Raw genomic sequence first — 19,641 nt, forward strand, 5'->3', positions numbered from 1 at the left:
TTGCGGAGACCTGTTTGTAAGCTGTCTCCGGCTTTCAGCTCTATTATCTAAGACCTCTTTTTCTCCGTGACTTGAAACAAATCCATTTAAATCAGAATGAATTGAAGGCCTACTAGGCACCAGGTGCTGTGCGTTGCTGGCTCCCATCTCCCTCGCGTTAAATGCATCCTCCAGATTAAAGGACTCGACCTGAATCTTTCCCGACCGTGCCAGAGGAGCACACACGCGCAACTCGCGGTGTCCTCGGCCGAGGTTCCCGCTCGGTTCATCCGTCTGGAGAGAGTGAGATGTGTCCATCTCCTCCAGTGTCTGGACAACGAGCCCCCTCTGCCCTCCTCTTCTACTTTCTTCCCTTCGCCCCGATTTGTAAGTGGTATTTTTGGGGGGTGGGGGAGGGCGGAGAGAAGGGCGGGGAAGGGGCCAGCGGGGAGGGGCGTCGGAGCGCTGTCACCGGGTGTCACGCCGCCCTCCCCGCCCCTCCGCCCGGGGTGTGGGAGCGCGGCGGAGCGCGCGGCAGAGGCGGGCGCGTGGGGACGCGGGAGTGCGGGGTCTCAGCGAGCCGCGCGGCACCCGGAGCGCGCTGGCCGCCTGAGCTGGGCGCGGAGCCCGGAGCCCGGAGCCGGCGCCACCCGCCCCCTGTGCGCCGGGCAGCAACCCCGGCCGCGGCAGCCCGGCTCCCGGGGAGCGCGCCCCGCCATGGAGCCTTCGCACAAAGACGCTGAGACGGCGGCGGCGGCGGCGGCGGCGGTGGCGGCGGCAGACCCCCGGGGGGCGTCCTCGTCCAGCGGGGTGGTGGTGCAGGTCCGCGAGAAGAAGGGTCCTCTGCGCGCCGCCATCCCCTACATGCCCTTCCCAGTGGCGGTCATCTGCCTCTTCCTCAACACTTTCGTGCCGGGACTGGGTAAGTGGCGGCGGCCGCGACCCCTGCGCCCTGGGCCCCGCCGTGGGAGGGCGGGCAGGGGAGGGGCCGGGGAGGGACCCTCGGGCGGCGCCCACGGGCGGCAAGTGCTGCGCCCGCGCGCCGGCCCGCGCTCCCAGCGCCCCCTGGCAGGAGGCAGGAGCGCGTGGAGCGGGCGTCCGGGAGGGAGGCGCCGCGCGGGGCTCTGGGACCCGCATGTCACCTTCTCCCACCCGTGGGCGAGGCTGTGCGGCCCGGAAGAGCCGGAAACTTTGCCGGGAATGTTGGAGCCCGCGGGCGGCGGCCCGGACGGCTCCGCTGGCCCCAGCGAGGCTCCCCTCCAGGCGCCCCGAAATCCTGCCCTTCTCTTCGCCGCGCCCCTTTCTCCTAGGGGCGCGGGGCTCCAGCAGGAGGAGCAATGGGGCCGCCGGGCGTTGGACAAGCGGGCCGAACGAGGGGAAGGGGGGGACCAGCCGAGCTTAGGAGACACCCCTCAGCCCCGACTGTGTGCGCAGGGTGCGGACCGTGTGGGGGCGAGCGCTCTTTAGCCAGTCTCCTCCACCTCCTTCCGGAGTGCCTGCGATTCCGCCAGCACCCCCGCAGGGCGCCAAGGGGATGGGGGATGATTTTATTAGTTTGGATGCCTGTGGGTTTGAGCCGACTTGGCCAGAGGTGACCCCATAACTCCCTCCCATTCCTTCCGTTCCTGAGAAAGTGGAGAGCGCGCCGATGTAATTCTGTGTCGGACTCGGGCTGCCTGGAGGGGCCCTGATGGCATCAGTATCCCACATTTTAAAACAGAGGCCTATCACAGAGATAAGGGTGCCGGGGGGTGCGAAGAGGAAGGGAACGAGAAGTTTTCCTGGCCCCCCTTCTCCTATCCCCACCCCCAAATCTCTGTCTGCACGCTCTCCCCCCACTCCCAGCTTGCTGGCTTGGCACCGGCCCGTCTTTCGTGCAGGGACTGGAGAGGCAGGCACCTCTGTGTCCCCTCCAGGAGAAAGCCTGCCCCAGTTGCCAGCGTATGGCTCCCAGTTCCCAAGCGGTCAGCTGGAAGTGGTTTTCTGTTTTCCTTTGGCTTTTCTCACGGCCTCACTCTCGGCCAGCTTAGCAGGGTCCTCTGCAGCGGTGATAGCGAAGGTCACACCCACTCCCGCAAGACGTGCTCACTTTCCCCTGGTGCTCTTTCTGCCCCAGGGTGGGGGGCTGCTGTGGCCAGAGCAGCCTATCTGTCTGAGCAGGAGGTTAGGTGGGCTTCAGTGTGTTTGCCCCTTCCAGGATGCCTCCAGCAGCCGACTTCCCTAGACGGAGTCGTCAGGCCGGCCCTCTTTGCACATTCAGACAGTGTAAGGAGGCCAGCCGATGTTAATTTTATTGTCTCAGAAATTCCCACCTGCTGGAGTACAAACACACTGCCTGCCCATCTCTCTGGGGATGTGAAAATCGTGTGCAAAGATTCTAGTTCTTTAAAAGTGGCGAAGTAAATGCCATCCTATGGGCTTCTGAGGAAACAAACACATTGGTGCCAGGTGGGAGGGGCTGCACCAAGTTGCAGCCAGGCGAGGGAACCACCCCTGTGGGCGAGCACCACCCCCCAAGGCAGTAGCTGCCCACCTGTGCACCTGTGCATGCCCCCCTGGCTCTCACCTCACCAGGCACCTTTCCCCCCTTAGCCCTGCTGCCACTCCCCCTGGTCCGCTGCCCTCCGCCCCCTGCCCTGGGGACCCAGCATTCCCCTCTTCACGCTTGCCTTTGTTAGATCAGAATCCTAAAGGGATTTGGGTAAGAAACTTTTCTAAGAAGCCAGGAGAAAATAAGCAAGCTCCCAAAGTAGTAAAACAGGAGAGCCATGCATGGACAGACTTCTGAATTTTCAATGACCGAATGCAGGCATTTTCCCGTTTTGTTTTGGTTGTCATTGTACATTGTCCTGGGTGCACAGGCCCCTGCCCCTCTCCACTGAAGGGGGTTCCAGATCCTTGGGCGTGTTTCTCATCTGTGAGTCAGGGATGCCTGTGTCTCTGGTTGCCGGGAGGATGGAGTGAGATTGCTGAAGCCCAGGGTCTGGCACGTAGGAAGTGCTCCGGAGATGGGGGGGGGTCCCTCTTGTGCTGCTCTTCTGCAGAGCTGAGCACTGGCCCCATCTCTGGGTGTGTGTGGACGTGACCTTCGGGACCTTTTCTTCTGAGTGCTTGTTGATCTCTCTGCTCCCCTCAACCTGCAGTGGAGTCCTGGACAGCAAAGCTAACCAGGCAAAACTCACAGGCATTTTTTTGCCCCCCAGCAGTGGTATGAATGGCCCCAGCTCTTAGAAATCCTCCCCTGAGGCCACACCCACGTCTCCAGGTCCTCCTGGCTTGTCTGAAGCTCCTGCTAAAACTGAATGTTGGGGCCGGCTCCGTGGCTTGGCGGTTGGGTGCGCGCGCTCTGATGCTGGCGGCCCGGGTTCGGATCCCGGGAGCGCCCCGAGGCACCACTTCTCCGTCCAACGCGAGGCCGAGTCCCACGTACAGCAACTAGAAGGATGTGAACCTATGACATACAACTATCTACTAGGGCTTTGGGGGGAAAAAACTGAATAAATAAAATCTTTAAAAAAAAAAAAAAAAAACTGAATGTTGACCTCTGACTCTGCCCTTTGATGAAATGCAGCTTCTTTCAATCCATTCACTCATTCATTCAACAAACACAGTGCAGTCACCACACACTGGGGATGTAGGGATGAATAAATCAGTCAAGATGTCATAGAGCGTTGAGGAAAATTGATGCAAATTTTGTTTAAATTTGATCCGTGCTATGTTTTAGCAGGAATTACTTCTTCCTGGGTGGGGTGGAGGTTCTGAGAAAGGCTCCCAGAGGGAGTAGCATTAGGTGAGCTCCTGCTGAGAATATCCATTACACGGCCGGAGCACTCACCATCCTCACTTCACCCCCACTCTCTGGAAAAAGGTCAGACCACTGGACCAAAAATCTTTTCTTTTTTCTGGACTCTTTCTTCCCTGCAAGTCTTCTCCTCATTTGCAAATTGGACCAGAGTGCTAGCATTGGGCTGCATGAAGCCTTGTTTTTTTCTCTGATGTAGGTGTTGCAGGTCCCTCCAGTCTGTAGGTACCTTCTCAATGGAAGCAACAGTGTCGTCAGGATAACCCTCATACTCTAAGAAGAATGTTTCCTCTGCTGGAGAGTGAATGGGAAGGAGAAGTGATTTACGATCACTTTGACTCCTCACTGGAATAAACAAAGCAAATTTAAAAAACAGATGATGGTAAAGAGAGTTGCTCCCAGTCCTATTCAGCGAAATTCTATTAATAAAGACCACTGCCGGTACCTTCCTTCATAGTCCAACAAGCAGGGCGTTTATAAGTATGTACACAATTATTCATAAATGTCATGAAAATTCATTGTTATGACCCAAAGTGGCCAGAGAGCATGTCTCTTGGTCAGGGTCAAAGTTATACTTTCATATTTAAAAATTATATCTAACTTGATTGACTTAGTGGATAAGTTGATAACTCAGATAGTGACAAGGAGAGTGGGAAGGAGGAGAACTTCCATTGATGATTAACCATTCCCTCATGACCAGACGAATGTTGGCCATTAATCTACTATTGAATGTTCATAAATATTTAATCTATTCCTAATACACTGCCTACTCTCTGACGCTCAACTGGAGTCTTGCTTCCCCAGTAAGAGCACCACACACAGCCTGGCTCACCTTCTCTTTCCTCTAGGCCTGAGGCTGGAATTGATGATTAATCATGCCCTACCTTGTGGCACCTTTTATATTTTTGAGTTTTTGTTACTGTTTCAAGAGTTTATTCTTTGTCTATCTAAATAGATTATAAGTTCCTTAAGAGCAGGAACCATTTAAAATTTCTCCATGATATAGTATGTTATTTATAATACATATTGACTAGCATTATCCTCCTGGAATAGGCATTAGAGATCATCTGGTCCAACGCCTTTATTTTATGTATAAGTGAGGCAGGCATGAGGGTACAAGGACCAAGGAAGTTTACATCCTACTCAACCTTTTTAAGGAAGTTATTTGAGGATGTATTTTAGCAAAACAAGAGAGTAAACCAAGAAAGAAGATATAAGACCCAGGAAATAATGGATCCAGTTCAGGGCAGCCATGAAAAGCAACCCCAGGATAAAATTGTTCAGCAGGCCTGGAGAGCAGTCAGTCTTCATTATAGTGGGAGGATGGAAGGCTCCAGGAAAGAGGTCTCTGAGGATGGTGTGAGAAGGGGACATTCCACAGAGTAGAGACTATTATTGGGATGTTGCAAGAAATTAAAGTTGTGACAAAAAACAGAAAGCAAGCAAGAAAATCAGAATGCAGTCAATAACTTCAGTAAAGACAAAAAGCTATGCAAGCATTAAGATCCAAAAATGAAGCAACATACCCCATTAGATCAGGAGGTCAGCAGATTTCAAAAAGAAGAGTAGAAAGATTCCAAACAATAAATGGAATGAGACAGACTTTAAGGATATTAGGGATATGGTGTAGAAGGCGCATATTTCTTCAACAAGAAAAAAGAGAGGTAATCAGCAACTTAAGGAAAAACAAAAGTTTTTTAATGAAAGGCATAGCTCAAATATGAAGCAAATAAAAACGTGGCCTGATTTTGAGCAAGTGGCAGAATGTAAGAAAGGCTCGTAAGTGCATAGATCTGTATCGTTGGAACAGTGGTACATGATATGGGCTCTTAGCTTCTCTTTGACTCTGCAGTGAAGAATATTTGCTTAGTCATAATAATATAAATGCTGCTCAGTGGTTTTCAATTTCAACCAACCACAGACAAGGTACTAAAGACTACTTAATTAATAATGGCTATAAAGGAGAACGTAAAGGTTTTCCACCTTGACAATATAAAATGAAGTTGTCAGGTAGAAGACAAGAGAAGCAGAATTGTGATAGATTAAATTGTTGTTCCCAGTTATTCACTGTCCTCCCTGAAAGAGGATCGCACATCCTCACCTGATGCCTTGTGGCTTGCCACACTTCCTGTGGGAGGGGAATACTTCCTTCCCTGCCCACTGATATCAGGCTTGGTCATGTGACTTGCTTTGCTGACTGAACATGAGTAGAAGCCAATGACGAAAGCCATGCCTGAGCACACACTTTAAGAGGCACTGTGAAGTTCTGCCATTGTTCTTTTCCCTCTCTTGTGAGAATGGCAGGTCTCAGATGTGGGCTGCTCTTTAACCTGGTCCCTGAATAATGTGGACATCGGGCATGACATGGCATGTGAATGAGAAATAAGCCTCAGTTACTGAGATTTTGTTGTTGTTATTAGCATTGTTTTTGTCCCAGCACAACCCACCAAACCTGCCTGACATGTAGAGGGTAGGGTAGAGGCATGAACACCCTCCTCATGTAAAGTGGGACCAAGAGATACTGTCTATAGTCGATAGACTAAGAAATAAAGGTTACCAAGGCAACCAATAGATGAACTGAAGTAATATGTTGGGACAAAGGGACAATAGTGATATGCTGGGATAATGTTGGAACAAGAGTAGAAGGGAGATGAGGGGTGACATAAGTAAGGTAACTCATGTAAAATAGCAGAATGTCAATAAATGATGTCTACAGTAGATACAGCATGAAAAAGCAATACCAGCCTACTCTGGAGATTGGAAAACATCAGAATTCCCACTTTTTCTGGCATCATCAATTCTTTTTTGTGTCGTGGCTCTTTCCTAGCATACATACATGCTGAAATTGTCCCCCGTCTTTTTAAAGTAGCCTCGCTTGATCCTACATCCCACTCTGGCCATTGCCCATTTCTCTGCTCCCCTTTACAGCACAGTTCCCTGAAAGAGTTGTCTGGATTTGTTGCCACCGATCCCTCTTCTCTCATTTTTTTCCTGAACCCACTCTAATCACGTTTTTGCCTCCATCCCTCACCTAAATTGTACTCATCAGTATCAGCAGTCACCTCCAGGTTGCTGACTTTGCCAGTGGTCAGTTCTCTGTCTTCATCTTCCTGGACCTCTCAGTACCGTTGGACACGGTTGCTCACTCCCTCCTCCTCGAAATGCTATCTTCTCTTGGCTTCCGGAACACCAGCCTGTCCCAATTTTCTTTCTACCTCATGGCTCCTCCTCTGTTTCCTTTGCTTATCTTGGCAACTTCTAAACTTGGTAGTTGTCCAGGGCGTTTGATCTTCTTGATCTTGATCTTCCCTTTGATCTTGATCTCTTTTCCACCTACACTCACACCCTTGATGATCACACTCAGTCTCCTGGTTTTAAATTGCATCCTTATGATGATGACTCCCACGTCCAGATCTCTAGTTCAGAGCTCTCCCCTGAACTCCAGAGTCTTAGATCCAACTGACTTCTCAGCATTTCCCCGTGGAAACCAAAAGACATCCCGACTTAACTTATGCCGAGCGAAACGCCTGATCTTCCTCCCCAGACCGCTTCTCCCTCATCTTTCCCCATCGCAGTAAATGTCATCCTTTCAGTAGTTCGGGCCCAAAACTGGCACTCATCCTCGACTCCTTTATTTCTCACACCCCACGCCCAATCTGTCAGGAAGTACTCTTGGCTCTGCTTTCAAAATCTATTCAGTATCTGACCACTTCTTACCACCTCATCTCCACCTCGCTGGTGCAAGTCTTCATCTTCTCCTGAATGATTTCAGTGATCTCTTAAAGGGTCTGCTCACCTTTACTGATGTCCCTTACAGTCTGTCCACAACATGGCAACCAGAGAGATCCTTTGAAAACAGAAGTGAGTCGGATCATGTCACTTTTGACCTGGAAACCCTCCAATGGCTCCCATGTCACTCAGAGTAAAAGCTTAAGTCTTATTATGACCCACAAGGCCCTAGACCAGAACTTTCCAAAAGAAATATAACATGAACCACAGATGTAATCTGAAATTTTCTAGTATCTATTTTATAAAACGTAAAAAGGAACAGGTGACATTAACTTTAATAATAGTGTATTGTACTTAACCCCGTGTGTACAAAATATTATCATTCAGTGCATATCAATATAAAAATTATTAATGAGCTATTTTATATTCCTCTTTTTTGCATACTGAGTTTTCAAAATCTCATGTGAGTTTTATACCTACAGCACATCTCAGGTTGGACCAGCCCCATTCAAGAGCACACCAGCCGCAGTGGCTGCCATATCGGACAGCACAGCTCTGTTGCATCTGCTTCCCACTCTCTCTCTGATTTCATCGTCCGCTACTCTCCCTTTCGCTCACTCCGCTCTAGCCCACTGGCCTCTTCACTGTTTCTTAAATATGTCAGAGGCACCTTCATGTTTCAAGGCTTTTACATTTGCTGTTTTTTCTGCTTGGAGTACTTGTCCTCCAGATACCTATGTGGCTCACTAGTTCGCATCCTTAGGTCTTTGCTCAAATGTCACCAACTCAGTAAGGCCTTCTGTATTAGTTTGCTAGGGCTGCCATACCAAATACGACAGACTGCGTGGCTTAAACAAGAGAATTTATTTTCTCAAAGTTCTGAGGCTGGAAGTCCAAGATCAAGGTGTTGGCGGGGTTGGTTTCTTCTGAGGCCTCTCTCCTTGGCTTGTAGATGGTCGTCTTCATGTGGTCTTCTCTCTGCGTGTGTCTGTGTCCTCATCTCCTCTTCGTATAAGGATACCAGTCACAAATGTATGCTCCGTGAGGGCAGGTTTGTTCTTTTTTCCATCTGTTTTGTTCGTTTGTATATCCCTGCAGCATAGAACAGTGCCTGGTTCATAAAAGATGCTCAGTAAATATAAGTTGAATGGATGAATGAATGAATTTGCTAAAACCAGAAATAGAAGTGATTGCCTTTGGGAAGCTGGACTCAGCACAAGGAGACTGGGATAGGGGTCTATTGCTTTTCATTAAAAGCCCTTTTTTCCCTATTTGATTTTTCAAAATCTGTGTACATGTATTACTTTTTTTTTTTTTTTAAAGCTAAGAATCAATGCTATGGAAGGAAAGGGTACTTTCATATACTGCTGATAGGAATGTAAATTGGGACAACTTTTCTGGAAAACAGTTTAGCACTTATGTATCAAGGGTCTTAAAATGTTCATACCCTTTAATTCAATAGTTCCACTTGCAGGAATTCATCCTAAGGAAACAATCAGAAACATTTATGCATAATGTTTTATTTATTTATGCATAAAGATGTGTTATGAAGCATTATTTATAATATTGAAAATTGTAAACAACCCCAAATGACAACAAGAATGGTTAAATAAGTGATAGCTATCCTCATGGTAGAATATTATACACCCATTAAAATGGTGTTTACATAGAGTTTCTGATGATGTGGAAATTTTTAGGGTATAAGGGAGAAAAGTAGGTTGAAAATTGTGCTGTCAATATGATCACAAATATTTTTATTTGCTTGATTCTGAGGCACCTCCTTTCCCCACATTTTGAAAGTTTCTTAATTTGAGATATGATCATTGATATCGAGAGAAATAATTTTTTTCTTTCTTTCATTTTTTTTCCTAAAACGTTGTTGCTAAATTAATGGTGTGTTTTATGATCAATGACATCCTAAAATCAAGAAAATATAAAGTAAATGATAAACAGATAGATAGATAAGACTGGAAGGAAATGCATAGCGACATTTCAGTCAACAACAGATGGCGTACACGATGGTGGTCCCATAAGATTAGTGCAATGTACCCTGGGTGTGTAGTAGGCTCTACCATCTAGGTTTGTGTAAGTACACTCTATGATGTTTGCATAACGACAAAATCGCCTAGCAATGCATTTCTCAGAACGTATCCCCATTGTTAAGCAACGCACGACTGTACATTAAAATGTTAACAGGTGGTGGGAGTATGGGTGATTATTTTCTTCTTTATATTTTTCCATATTTTCAAAATTTTCTAAAATGAGCATAAAATGTACTACTTTTATAATTAGAAAAACTAAATAAGCATTGTTTTGAAAAAACATCCTCCTCACAGGGTTATGATGCTCTAGTGCAAATGTGGCAGTGTTTTGACAACGGTGAAACGCTGTAAAATATCAGGGTCTGCCATGTCTGCACTCCACTGTATTTACACTCCCTGTCTACCTATCCATTGCAGGATCACTTATAATCCAATGTAGAAATGTCACTATGCTGTCTTGGGGTCAGAGGCTCCCCTGTCACTCTTAGAAGTCAAGTGACACCTACTCCGTGGGTCCCCTATGGGACATATCCCATGATGGGTTGGGTCACAGCCTGGGCAGTGACACTTTGAGGGGTGACTGGGTCAGGTTCAATGACATACACAGCATCCACATTTCTTCTGAGACATTGCAAGGACCCCGGCTGCTGTAGGGGGCAGACGTGGTCAGTCAGCGGATGACACTGAGGAAGCTTGTGTTTCAATCAAGTGTGGACCGGGAGCTGAGCAGAGGCGAGCTGACTTTTGAGGGCCGTCTACAGCGTGTCACCCACCAGACACGTGCTGTGCTCCTGCTGTGTGCCAGGCCCGTGCTCGAGCTGAGATACGACGTCCAAGAAGACATGGTCCCCGTGCCCCAGGAGCTGGCCGTCTGCTGGGAGGGTGGACTGGACTGAATGCAGGCGGGGGATGTGTGCTTCAGTGGAGGAAGGGAGGGATGGCTGCTGGGGCCCATCTCATCCGGTCCCCAGCGGGGAGGGCATGCTTTCTGGCAAAGCTGGCAACTGGGGAAAATGAGCAACAGGCTGAACAGAGTGACCCGAGGGCACTGAACTGAGCAACATTTCCAGTTCTGCATCAGATTCATGAAGCCACAAAGCGTCATGGAAATGGGGGTGAACTAGAAGTTAGGAAGCCTCAGGGCTAGTTCTGGTTCTTCAGGAGCATGGAACCTTGAACAAGTCGCTTAACCTCTCTGAGCCTCAGTTTCCCCATCTGTAAAATGGAAATAATAATCCCTGCTCTCCCACCTCGCAAGGTCGTTGTGTTCTGTTAACCATAAAGCACTCCGTGGTCAGAAAGGAGGTTAGCACTCCCAATTAACACTGGCAAAGTGTCCTTTGTTCCCAAGATCATTCCTGGGGTTTTTCTCAGAGCGGCCCCCGGGGTGGGTGGGAGACCAGTAAGCACTTCTGCCTTTTTCAGCATCCTGGTCCCACGCGGCTCTCAGAGCTGAGACCTGGGACTTCCTACAGGGCACCCACCAAACCTCAGTCACCTGATGCGCTGGGGGCGAGGGGGAGATGCAAGTTCTCTCGGGCTTGGTTTACCATGCAGCAGAAGGTTTTGCTGTTATAGTCCCCAAACCCTGGGCTGTGCGAGGGACGTGTGTCTGAGGTTGACTTAACAGTTTGGTGAGAGGCTGTGGGAGCATCGAACTGGTGAATGAGTGTGTGTTTGTGTGTGCGCACACATGGGCACACACACACAAATGCCCCCACGGGCTTTACCTGTAGTTATTTTACTATAAAAACTAGAGGCAGTTCCTAGGTGTGTGTTGGAACATCTCAGCCTCACAAGTCCAGGGAGGCCACTGGCAGCTCGTTTGTCACCCTTGAGGCACATATTGGTGGTTTATATGTGGTCTTGGGAGGATGTATGGTGGGGGCCGGTGTGTCTTCAGCGTGGGAACTTCCCAGTGAGAACGGGGTGCCGGGTCTCCATGGCCCAGGTTGAGGACATTTTCCCGTCATGTTCATTAGGAGTGATGTTTCTAGGGAAAGGCGAGGCAGTGGTGAGGGGACAGTATTTTCTTATTCAAAAGAAAAAACACAAGGGTTAATTATGCATTCATTTTATGAAAGGTCTTAAATTCATTGAAGAAGCCATTTTTCTGAAAGGAATAAAATGACATGAGGCCAAGGCTGCCCTGGAACCTGAAATGTGTGGGGACCATGGCCAGGTCCCCTGGGGGAGCCGAGCACTCCGTGGACTTTGGTCTTGGTGGACTGAGAAATCTGACCCCGAGGCCAAGAATAATCTGGTGTCTGTGGAGGAGAGCCTGTCCTGAAACCTCTGCAAAGAGAATGGTCCCACTTTCTTAGGGCCAGGCAGCTTCAGGGCCCCTCCAACCCCTTCATTTTGCAGAGAGGAGGCCTCCCCACTTACCCACAATCTCACCCACAATCTCACTCTCACTTACCCCAGGCCGAGGCCTTCCTCGCTTGTCCAGGAGGGTTAATTACTATTTGTCTAATTAAATGAGTGTTATAAAGATCTGGTTGAGAGCTCAGAGGATGACACATGACCTGTCGGTGACAGCATCAGATCCCACCCCTGGATCTCCTCCTCACTGCCCCAGCCTTTCTTCCCTCATAACAGCTTTATTGAGATATACTTACATACCGCACACTCCTTCAAAGTGTACAGTCAGTGGTTTTTAGCAAATTCACAGCCTTTTGCTCCTTCCCCTGCCCCGTCTTCCAATCTTGCTATATGACCACTTTCTTTCAGAACCTCGGAAGCATAATGTGACAAGAACACCTTAAGGCAGGGGCGTTAGAGGAAGAGTGATCGTTTGGGAACCTTTTTGTGGTTGTTGTCTCAGAGTCCTGCTGGTGCAGGAATCCACGTCTCAGAAGGCGAGGCCCACACTGGTGCCACAGATGGGCCAGACGCAAGCAGCCTGGAAGCTTCCGGAACAAACATTGTTTGGGAGGTTGTCATATTTTATTTTCTGTTTTGTTTTAAAAAGAAGCATCTCACCAAGAAGGAAAACTTTCTCAATGAAAACATAATATCATGGCACCAGTGGCTTAAGTTGAAATGTGGGGCATTTCTGAGCTGGAGTAAGCCCCTTCCTCTGGGGACAGATGGCTCCAGCCCTGGTTGTGGGTGTTGCATTGATCTGAGACATGTCACCCTCAAGCCAAGCAGCAGAAGGGAGCCCTGACAGCAGTTCAGATGGACGTGGGTCTTGCTGGTAACACTGCCGGGTCATAGCTCAGTGTGGCTGTGGTATTACCTTACTGTTTTATTAGAATTTCTATGTTAGCAGATTAAGCACATCTCTGCTCGTGTCTCAGCTCTGATCATTTCGTTCGGCTCTGAAATCTTGGTTGGTTCCCCATCATCCATGGACCAAGTGCATGCTCCACATTGGACCCACAAGGGTTCAATAAACTTCACTTTCTCTTTCCCTCCCTTTATTTAGTCGAACTGGGCAACTTGCTTTTTACAAGGTGCTGCCTGTGCGTTTTTGCTCCTGCTGTACCCCTGCCTGGAACACCCCCACACCATCATGTCTAAATCCTCCCCAGCCCTCAAGGCCATCTCCAACACCCCTCCTCTCCAAGCGTTTCTCCATGACTCCTCCTTCCTGGAACAGTGGGGCCACTTAGGACCCTTGCTTTCCTTAGATTCTGGTTCTTCTGTTGTTGTCTTAGTCCTCTCATGTGGATCATCGCCTTGTGGGTAGGGGCTATGCTTTACTTACCTTCTACCTCCACAGCACCTAGCGCCGTTCCAATAGGTAGCTGTCAAGTAGAGAGATGTGTGCATGCTGATTTCTGGTTGTGAAGCTGGAGCCAAGAGCAAGCCCTGTCCCTTTAACCAGTGAGCCCCTACTGAAGGGACACAGGCTGTATGTCACTTCTCAGCCTTCCTGGCTCAGAAGGAAGTAAGGGACAGCGTTCTCAGGACTGCGGGCTGGATTGGAGGAGTGTTACACCACAGCATTGTGTCTCTGAGGAGTCCTTGGGGTACTCAGGGGAGGGACACGGGGCAGAGGAGGGATGTTGGCTGCCCCCTGTTGCTGGAACAGAGGGCCTGCTCTGTGGGGGATTCACTGGGGACACTCACAATGTGACTGAGAAGACCTGGGCAGCCATCCATCCTTTCAAGTTGTATGGCTAACAACTGATAAGTGGGGGGTGGAGGGGGAGCAGTGGAGGGGATCCATCTCAGTAAACCATTTTAATAACGATTGGTTTGGGCAATAGCCCTCAAATTAAATCTAGGGGGAAGTTTTGATGAGGAGCAGGATATGTGCATGATCTTAAAGGGCTCTCTGCAGGATGCTTATAACTTACAAGGGGAAAAATAACAGCGGAGAAACCAGACAGCATCTTGACTGGATGAACACAATAACATGACCTGGGCCTTGAAAGCATTATGCTAAGTGAAAGAAGCCAGTCACAAAAGACCACATATTGTATGCTGCCATTTATATGAAATGTCCAGAATGGGCAAATCTGAAGAGTCAGAAAGTAGTTGTGGGGGGAGGAGTGGTGTGGTTGGGAAGACAAGGGGAATGATCGCTGGTGGGTATGGGATTTCTTTTTGGGGTGATAAAAATGTTCTGAAATTGATTGTAGGGATGGTTGCACAATTCTGAATATACTAAAAGCCACTGAATTATTAAATGAGTGAATGTTATGGTATGTGAACTATATTTCAATAAAGCTGTTAAAAAATTAGCATCACCAAGGAAGGCCAGACAGGCAACGCATGCCTCCTGGTGTGCTATCCGAGGGGGACACACATCACTTTTGTAGTATTCCAGCCAGGGGTGCATAAGCTGAATCTATTCATGAGGAAATATTAGAAAAGCCCAAATTGAGGGGCATTCTACAAAATCCCTGGCCCTCATTCTTCAAAAATATCATTGTCATGAAAGACTAAAGGAGACTAAAAAACATGACAACCAAATGCAAAGCATAATCTTGGGTTGGATCCTGTACTGAAGGGAAAAAGAATACCCAGAAGGACGTTATTGAGACAACTGACAAAATTGGAGTATTGGGACCGTAGATTGAGGAAATATTGAATCCATATTCTGTTTCCTAAAATTGATAACTGCTGTGAATATGTAAGAGAATACCTTTGTCTTTGGAAATACACTAAAGTATTAAGGGGTAGAGATGCGGTGATCGCGGCTTATTTAAAAATGGTTCAGGGGGCCAGGCCCGTGGCTTAGCGGTTGAGTGCGCGCGCTCCGCTACTGGCGGCCCGGGTTCAGATCCCGGGCACGCACTGACGCACCGCTTCTCCGGCCATGCTGAGACCACGTCCCACATACAGCAACTAGAAGGATGTACAACTATGACATACAACTGTCTACTGGGGCTTTGGGGAGAAAAAGGGGGAAAAAAACGGAGGAGGATTGGCAATAGATGTTAGCTCAGGGCCGGTCTTCCTCAGCAAAAAGAGGAGGATTGGCATGGATGTTAGCTCAGAGCTGATCGTCCTCACCAAAAAAAAAAAATTGCCTTTAAAAATGGTTCAGAAAACATAAATAATAATACGAAGACGGAAAGAGAGAGAATGACAGAACAAATGTAGTAAAGTGTTAAAAATTGGTAATCTGGGTAAAGGCTAGACAGGAGTTCTCTGTATTATTCTTGAAACCTTTCTGTAAGTTTGAAAGTGTTTTAAAACGAAAAGTTAAAAAATTATATGGTTAAAAGCTGAACATATACATACAGTTCAGAAGTAGCAATGCTGCCTAAATCCAAACTACTGTACCCTAAGTAAGTTCTTTCTTATCACTTAAGGGTCTACCAGCTCTAACTGACTCAGGGGCCATCTGGGGCCACAGGAAGAAAGTCATGGTCAAGATGTCATTGGCTTGCAGGGCCCTGACCCCCAAAAGAGATTTTCCCAGGGACCCCTACCATTAAAATCCCAAGGTCACACAAAAGTTTACCGCAGCCGTTGGGAGCGGGAGCTGTTCCTCCGCTCCATCAACACCAGCTTAATTATAACCAAAGTGAGTTTGCCAGGAGGCTGGGACCAGTGCACACAACCAGATCCCCTTGCAGTGGGTGGGTGGGACTAAACGGACTTCCTTTGGGGCCCATCGGGAATCTGAATGCTTCAGCCAGAGCTGGAGCAGATCACAGTGCTGAACAGCTATTTTGGAGAAGTCTTTCTTTTCTTGGTTATTCCTCTTTTTGACATCTCAGGGTGGAGTCCAAGAGTTATTGATGGACCTCAAAGAAACCAACCTCAAGCCAACAACCAATGGCTGCATCATGATGGGAGGGCACGGGAGAGCTGCCCCTTAGTGTTGGCTGCTCTGAGGGGTCATGGGGCTTGTACATACAAGTGGAATCTTTCCAGGAATCACCCTGTGGCCTGACTCAGAAAGGAAAAAAATAAACATCACCATTTTAGGCCCAAATAGCTGGGATTCTGAGGCTCAAGGTAGAAAGGGAGGTCGTGGTTGATGCAGCAAAGCTCGCAGGTCGGGTTTGGTTGGTCTTGGGCCTCGGTGCCCACGGCTGGAAACTGAGTCTGATACATCCAGAGACGAGGGGCCTCGGTGCTTGGGAACTGATTGGGCTAAAGGAAAGCAGAGGAAAGCCATGGCTTTGGCAAGATACCCGATTGCTTGGGCCCAGTCTTGGGTGGAACTGCTGTGTGTTTTATTTTCCCTGCTAGTTTCTCATCTGGGCCCAAGGCAGCTCATGCCACAGGATGTTATAGATCTCCCTGTGTGGGTTCCCTTGGGGACTTGAGAGCTGGGTCCACACTGTGTCAGGATACAGGTACTTGGGACATGCTTGCGGATGGACCAAACCCTTCCTTACAGGGAGACCCAGGGGAGGGTGTGGGTAAGCAGTTGCGTCTCCCCAGTGCTGTTTGCATCTTATCACTTCATATTCTGCATGGGGCTCCCCACCCACCACCCCCAGACATCAGGGGATCAGCACTACCACCAGTCGTGAGGGGAAATGCACATGATTCTTAACGTAAGTCTGAAGACAACACCGACCGGGGATCAGGGGTAGGGGGGTATTAAAATCCAGCATTTACTCTTTGAGGTTCTCTAGTCTACCTGCCACTCTAATTTTGGGTTTCTAATTTATCGTGTGGGTTAGTCTTGTCTGTTCCACTACACCTTTTTTTTGTGTCTTCCCCTAGTGTGTGGTCCAGTGCAGAGCATGCAGCAGGATCCCAGCCACTCTTGCTGGCTGATAATGAGCTGGGAAGAAGAGCGTGGCTTCTGCCTGCTGAGTCTGGAATCTCGGCTTCTCATTCCAGCTCTGTCATAATTGCATCCTTGGTCTGACGGTGCTCACCGTCCCTGTCTAGGCCCCGCGTTGTACTCATCCGAAGCCAGGGTGGTTGTTAGTCTTGCCTCCTTGTTTGTGCTGAGATAGATAGAGATGTAAGATCAAGGTCACCTGCACCATGTACTTTTAAGTCAGGAAGTGGATGGAGGCTGTGCTGGGGCAGCTGGTCCTGCTGATCCCAGCCACACAGCCTGGCTGACCTCAGGCTCTCATGTTCTGAAAGAGGGAGGCTTGCCCTTGCAGAGGTGGGCGGGAGAGGAGGCTTCCACGCCCCACCCCCCATCCATTCTCAGCCCTTCCCTGGCCTGCTCTGGGTGGGGTTTGCTGAGCCCTACGGTCGGCCTCACCTGCTCCAGGTGTGTTGGCCAAGTGGAGGCCCTGGCAGGGGATGGAGGAAAGGAAGGAGGAGAGAGGTTGGATGTTGGCTCCTCTGGCTCCCTTCAGCTTCCTGTCTATGACCACGGCTTCCCTCCTGCAGCCCCGTTCCTCCTCCCCAGCCCTCTCCAGGCTCAGACAAGGGCCCCCTTCCTGCTCCCTGCCCCTTCGGGCCCTGGGGAGGGAATGGCCCCCGCTGTGGCTAATCATCCGCGTTTCACGCTTGTTGCTTACCTCTGTCACTAGTCCCTTTATTAAGACTCTGCCCCCGGCCCTGCCCCCTTTTCCTAATGAAGTTGGTTTCTTTTTTTTTTATTTTTTATTTTATTTTATTTTATTTTTTTTAAAATTTTTTGTTTATTGCAGTAATATTGGTTTATAACATTGTATAAATTTCAGGTGTACATCATTGTACTTCTATTTCTGCATAGATTACATCATGTTCACCACCAAAATACTAATTACAACCCATCACCACACACATGTACCGAATTATCCCTTTCACCCTCCTCCCTCCCCCCTTCCCCTCTGGTAACCACCAATCTAATCTCTGGCCCTATGTGTTTGTTTATTGTTGTTATTATCTACTACTTAATGAAGGAAATCATGTGGTATTTGACCTTCTCCCTCTGACTTATTTCACTTTGCATTATACCCTCAATGTCCATCCATGATGTCACAAACGGCTGGATTTCATCGTTTCTTATGGCTGAGTAGTATTCCATTGTGTATATATACCACAGCTTCTTTATCCATTCGTCCCTTGATGGGCACTTAGGTTGCTTCCAAGTCTTGGCTATTGTGAATAACGCTGCAATGAACACATGGGTGCATGTACCTTTACAAATTGGTGTTTTCAAGTTCTTTGGATAAATACCCAGCAGTGGGATGGCTGGATCATATGGTAGTTCTATCCTTGATTTTTTGAGGAATCTCCATACTGTTTTCCATAGTGGCTGCACCAGTTTGCACTCCCACCAGCAGTGTATGAGATGAAGTTGGTTTCTAACACAGCCTTCCTCCTGGAAGCTCTGGAACAGCCAGTACACGAGCCAGAGCTTCCTACCCTCTGAAGAGCGTGGGCGTCCAGCTTCCAAATGGCTCTCGGGGCTCGTGAGATGCCACATTCCCCAGTGGGCCGGGGGAGGGGGCGGGGGGGGGGGGGAGAGGCAGGTGGGGGGGGAGGGGCAGGGCCGGGCGGGGCTTGACACGTGCTGAGCGGGACGCTCCCGGGGCTCCAAACCTGCAATCTTCTTCCTGTGTTTTCTTTTATGGTTTTGCATGTTCTTGCTTAACGGCAGGCACCAGCCCCGGCTCCCACCATGGGCAGTTCTGGCCCCTAGCGCTTGGCTCAGAGATCTCTGGGTGCCCCTCCTGCCCAGCGCCTCCCGGGTGGCAAAAGCCCCCTGTCCTCTTGGGGAACCCACATCGCAGGAAGCTTTGGAATGCCACGGCCTTCTTCCCCCAGGAGCCCTCCTCTTCTCCTCCTCCTCCTCTTCTTCCTCCCCTTCGTCCCCCACGTGAGTCCGCAGACCATCCACCCCTCAAGAACTAGCTCGCCATTCCCAAGCGACTTGCGGGTGCTTCTCCATCTTTATCATCATTTTGGAAGATGCAACACGTGCCCAACCTGTTTGTACTTCTGACAGCCATTCCTCCATTCCCTTCCTGCCATAAACGGAATATATTGAAAGCAAATCGCCACGCAGTCCAGTGCACTTTCCACTCCCAGGGACCCATCATTTGGCTTTCTGCCCCCCATTTTCTTCCGCTCCCCACCCCCACCCCCACTTTGGAGACTGAGACTGGCTGAAGAATGCAATCATCAGTTGCGTGGTTTGATTCTCTCTCCTCCACTGGCGGAAAGAACCTCCACTGTTTTGAGTTGTGAAAACCCCCAATGAGTCCTTGTTATGAGAAGAGTCATCAAAATACGCCTATACGTTTTAAGTCTTTACAAAAGACATCAAAAATTAGTGCATGATCTCCTTAACAGGATCCCCTTTGATAGCAGTACCAATGACATTTTTTAAAAGCAAAAAGGTGCTAGTTGGGTACTTCTGAATCTGGTTTTTTTCCCCCTCTTGTGTAATTTGTGTGCAGACTTCTGAGAAGCAGGCTTTATAATAGGGATTCAGCCAGGCTAAATCGCAGCGGCAGAAGCTTATGCAACTGCTGAAAACCTATGAGTTAAAAATGGAAGAGTCTTGCAGAGTGGGGAAGGTAATAATATCAGTGATGTGAAAATAGAAAGCAAGAAATCAGTATTTCAGCAATTCAGGTCTCTTACCCACATTTTTCTGCACCGGAGAAGATCTTGGTGTCATTTTCCAGAATAAATGCAAAGTGCAACCTCTTATTAGAAAAAATGAAACTTGGCGTTCACAAATTCAACCCTCTGTCCCCAGTTTATCCA

General features: G+C 48.8%; 1 protein-coding gene across 1 annotated transcript in view; it reads left to right on the plus strand.

Moving 5' to 3' along the window:
- The first annotated feature begins 565 nt into the window (after positions 1-565).
- Positions 566-19,641, plus strand: part of STUM (stum, mechanosensory transduction mediator homolog) — a 55,253-nt gene continuing 36,177 nt past the window's right edge. Inside the window, exon 1 of the mRNA XM_014794651.2 lies at positions 566-901. Coding sequence (XP_014650137.1) covers positions 697-901 — 205 coding nt within the window. The 5' untranslated portion in view covers positions 566-696. The remainder of the gene's footprint in view (positions 902-19,641) is intronic.

This window comes from Ceratotherium simum, chromosome 36 (assembly GCF_057802395.1).
Source record: "Ceratotherium simum simum isolate JZ-2026a chromosome 36, ASM5780239v1, whole genome shotgun sequence".
Lineage (NCBI taxonomy): Eukaryota > Metazoa > Chordata > Mammalia > Perissodactyla > Rhinocerotidae > Ceratotherium > Ceratotherium simum.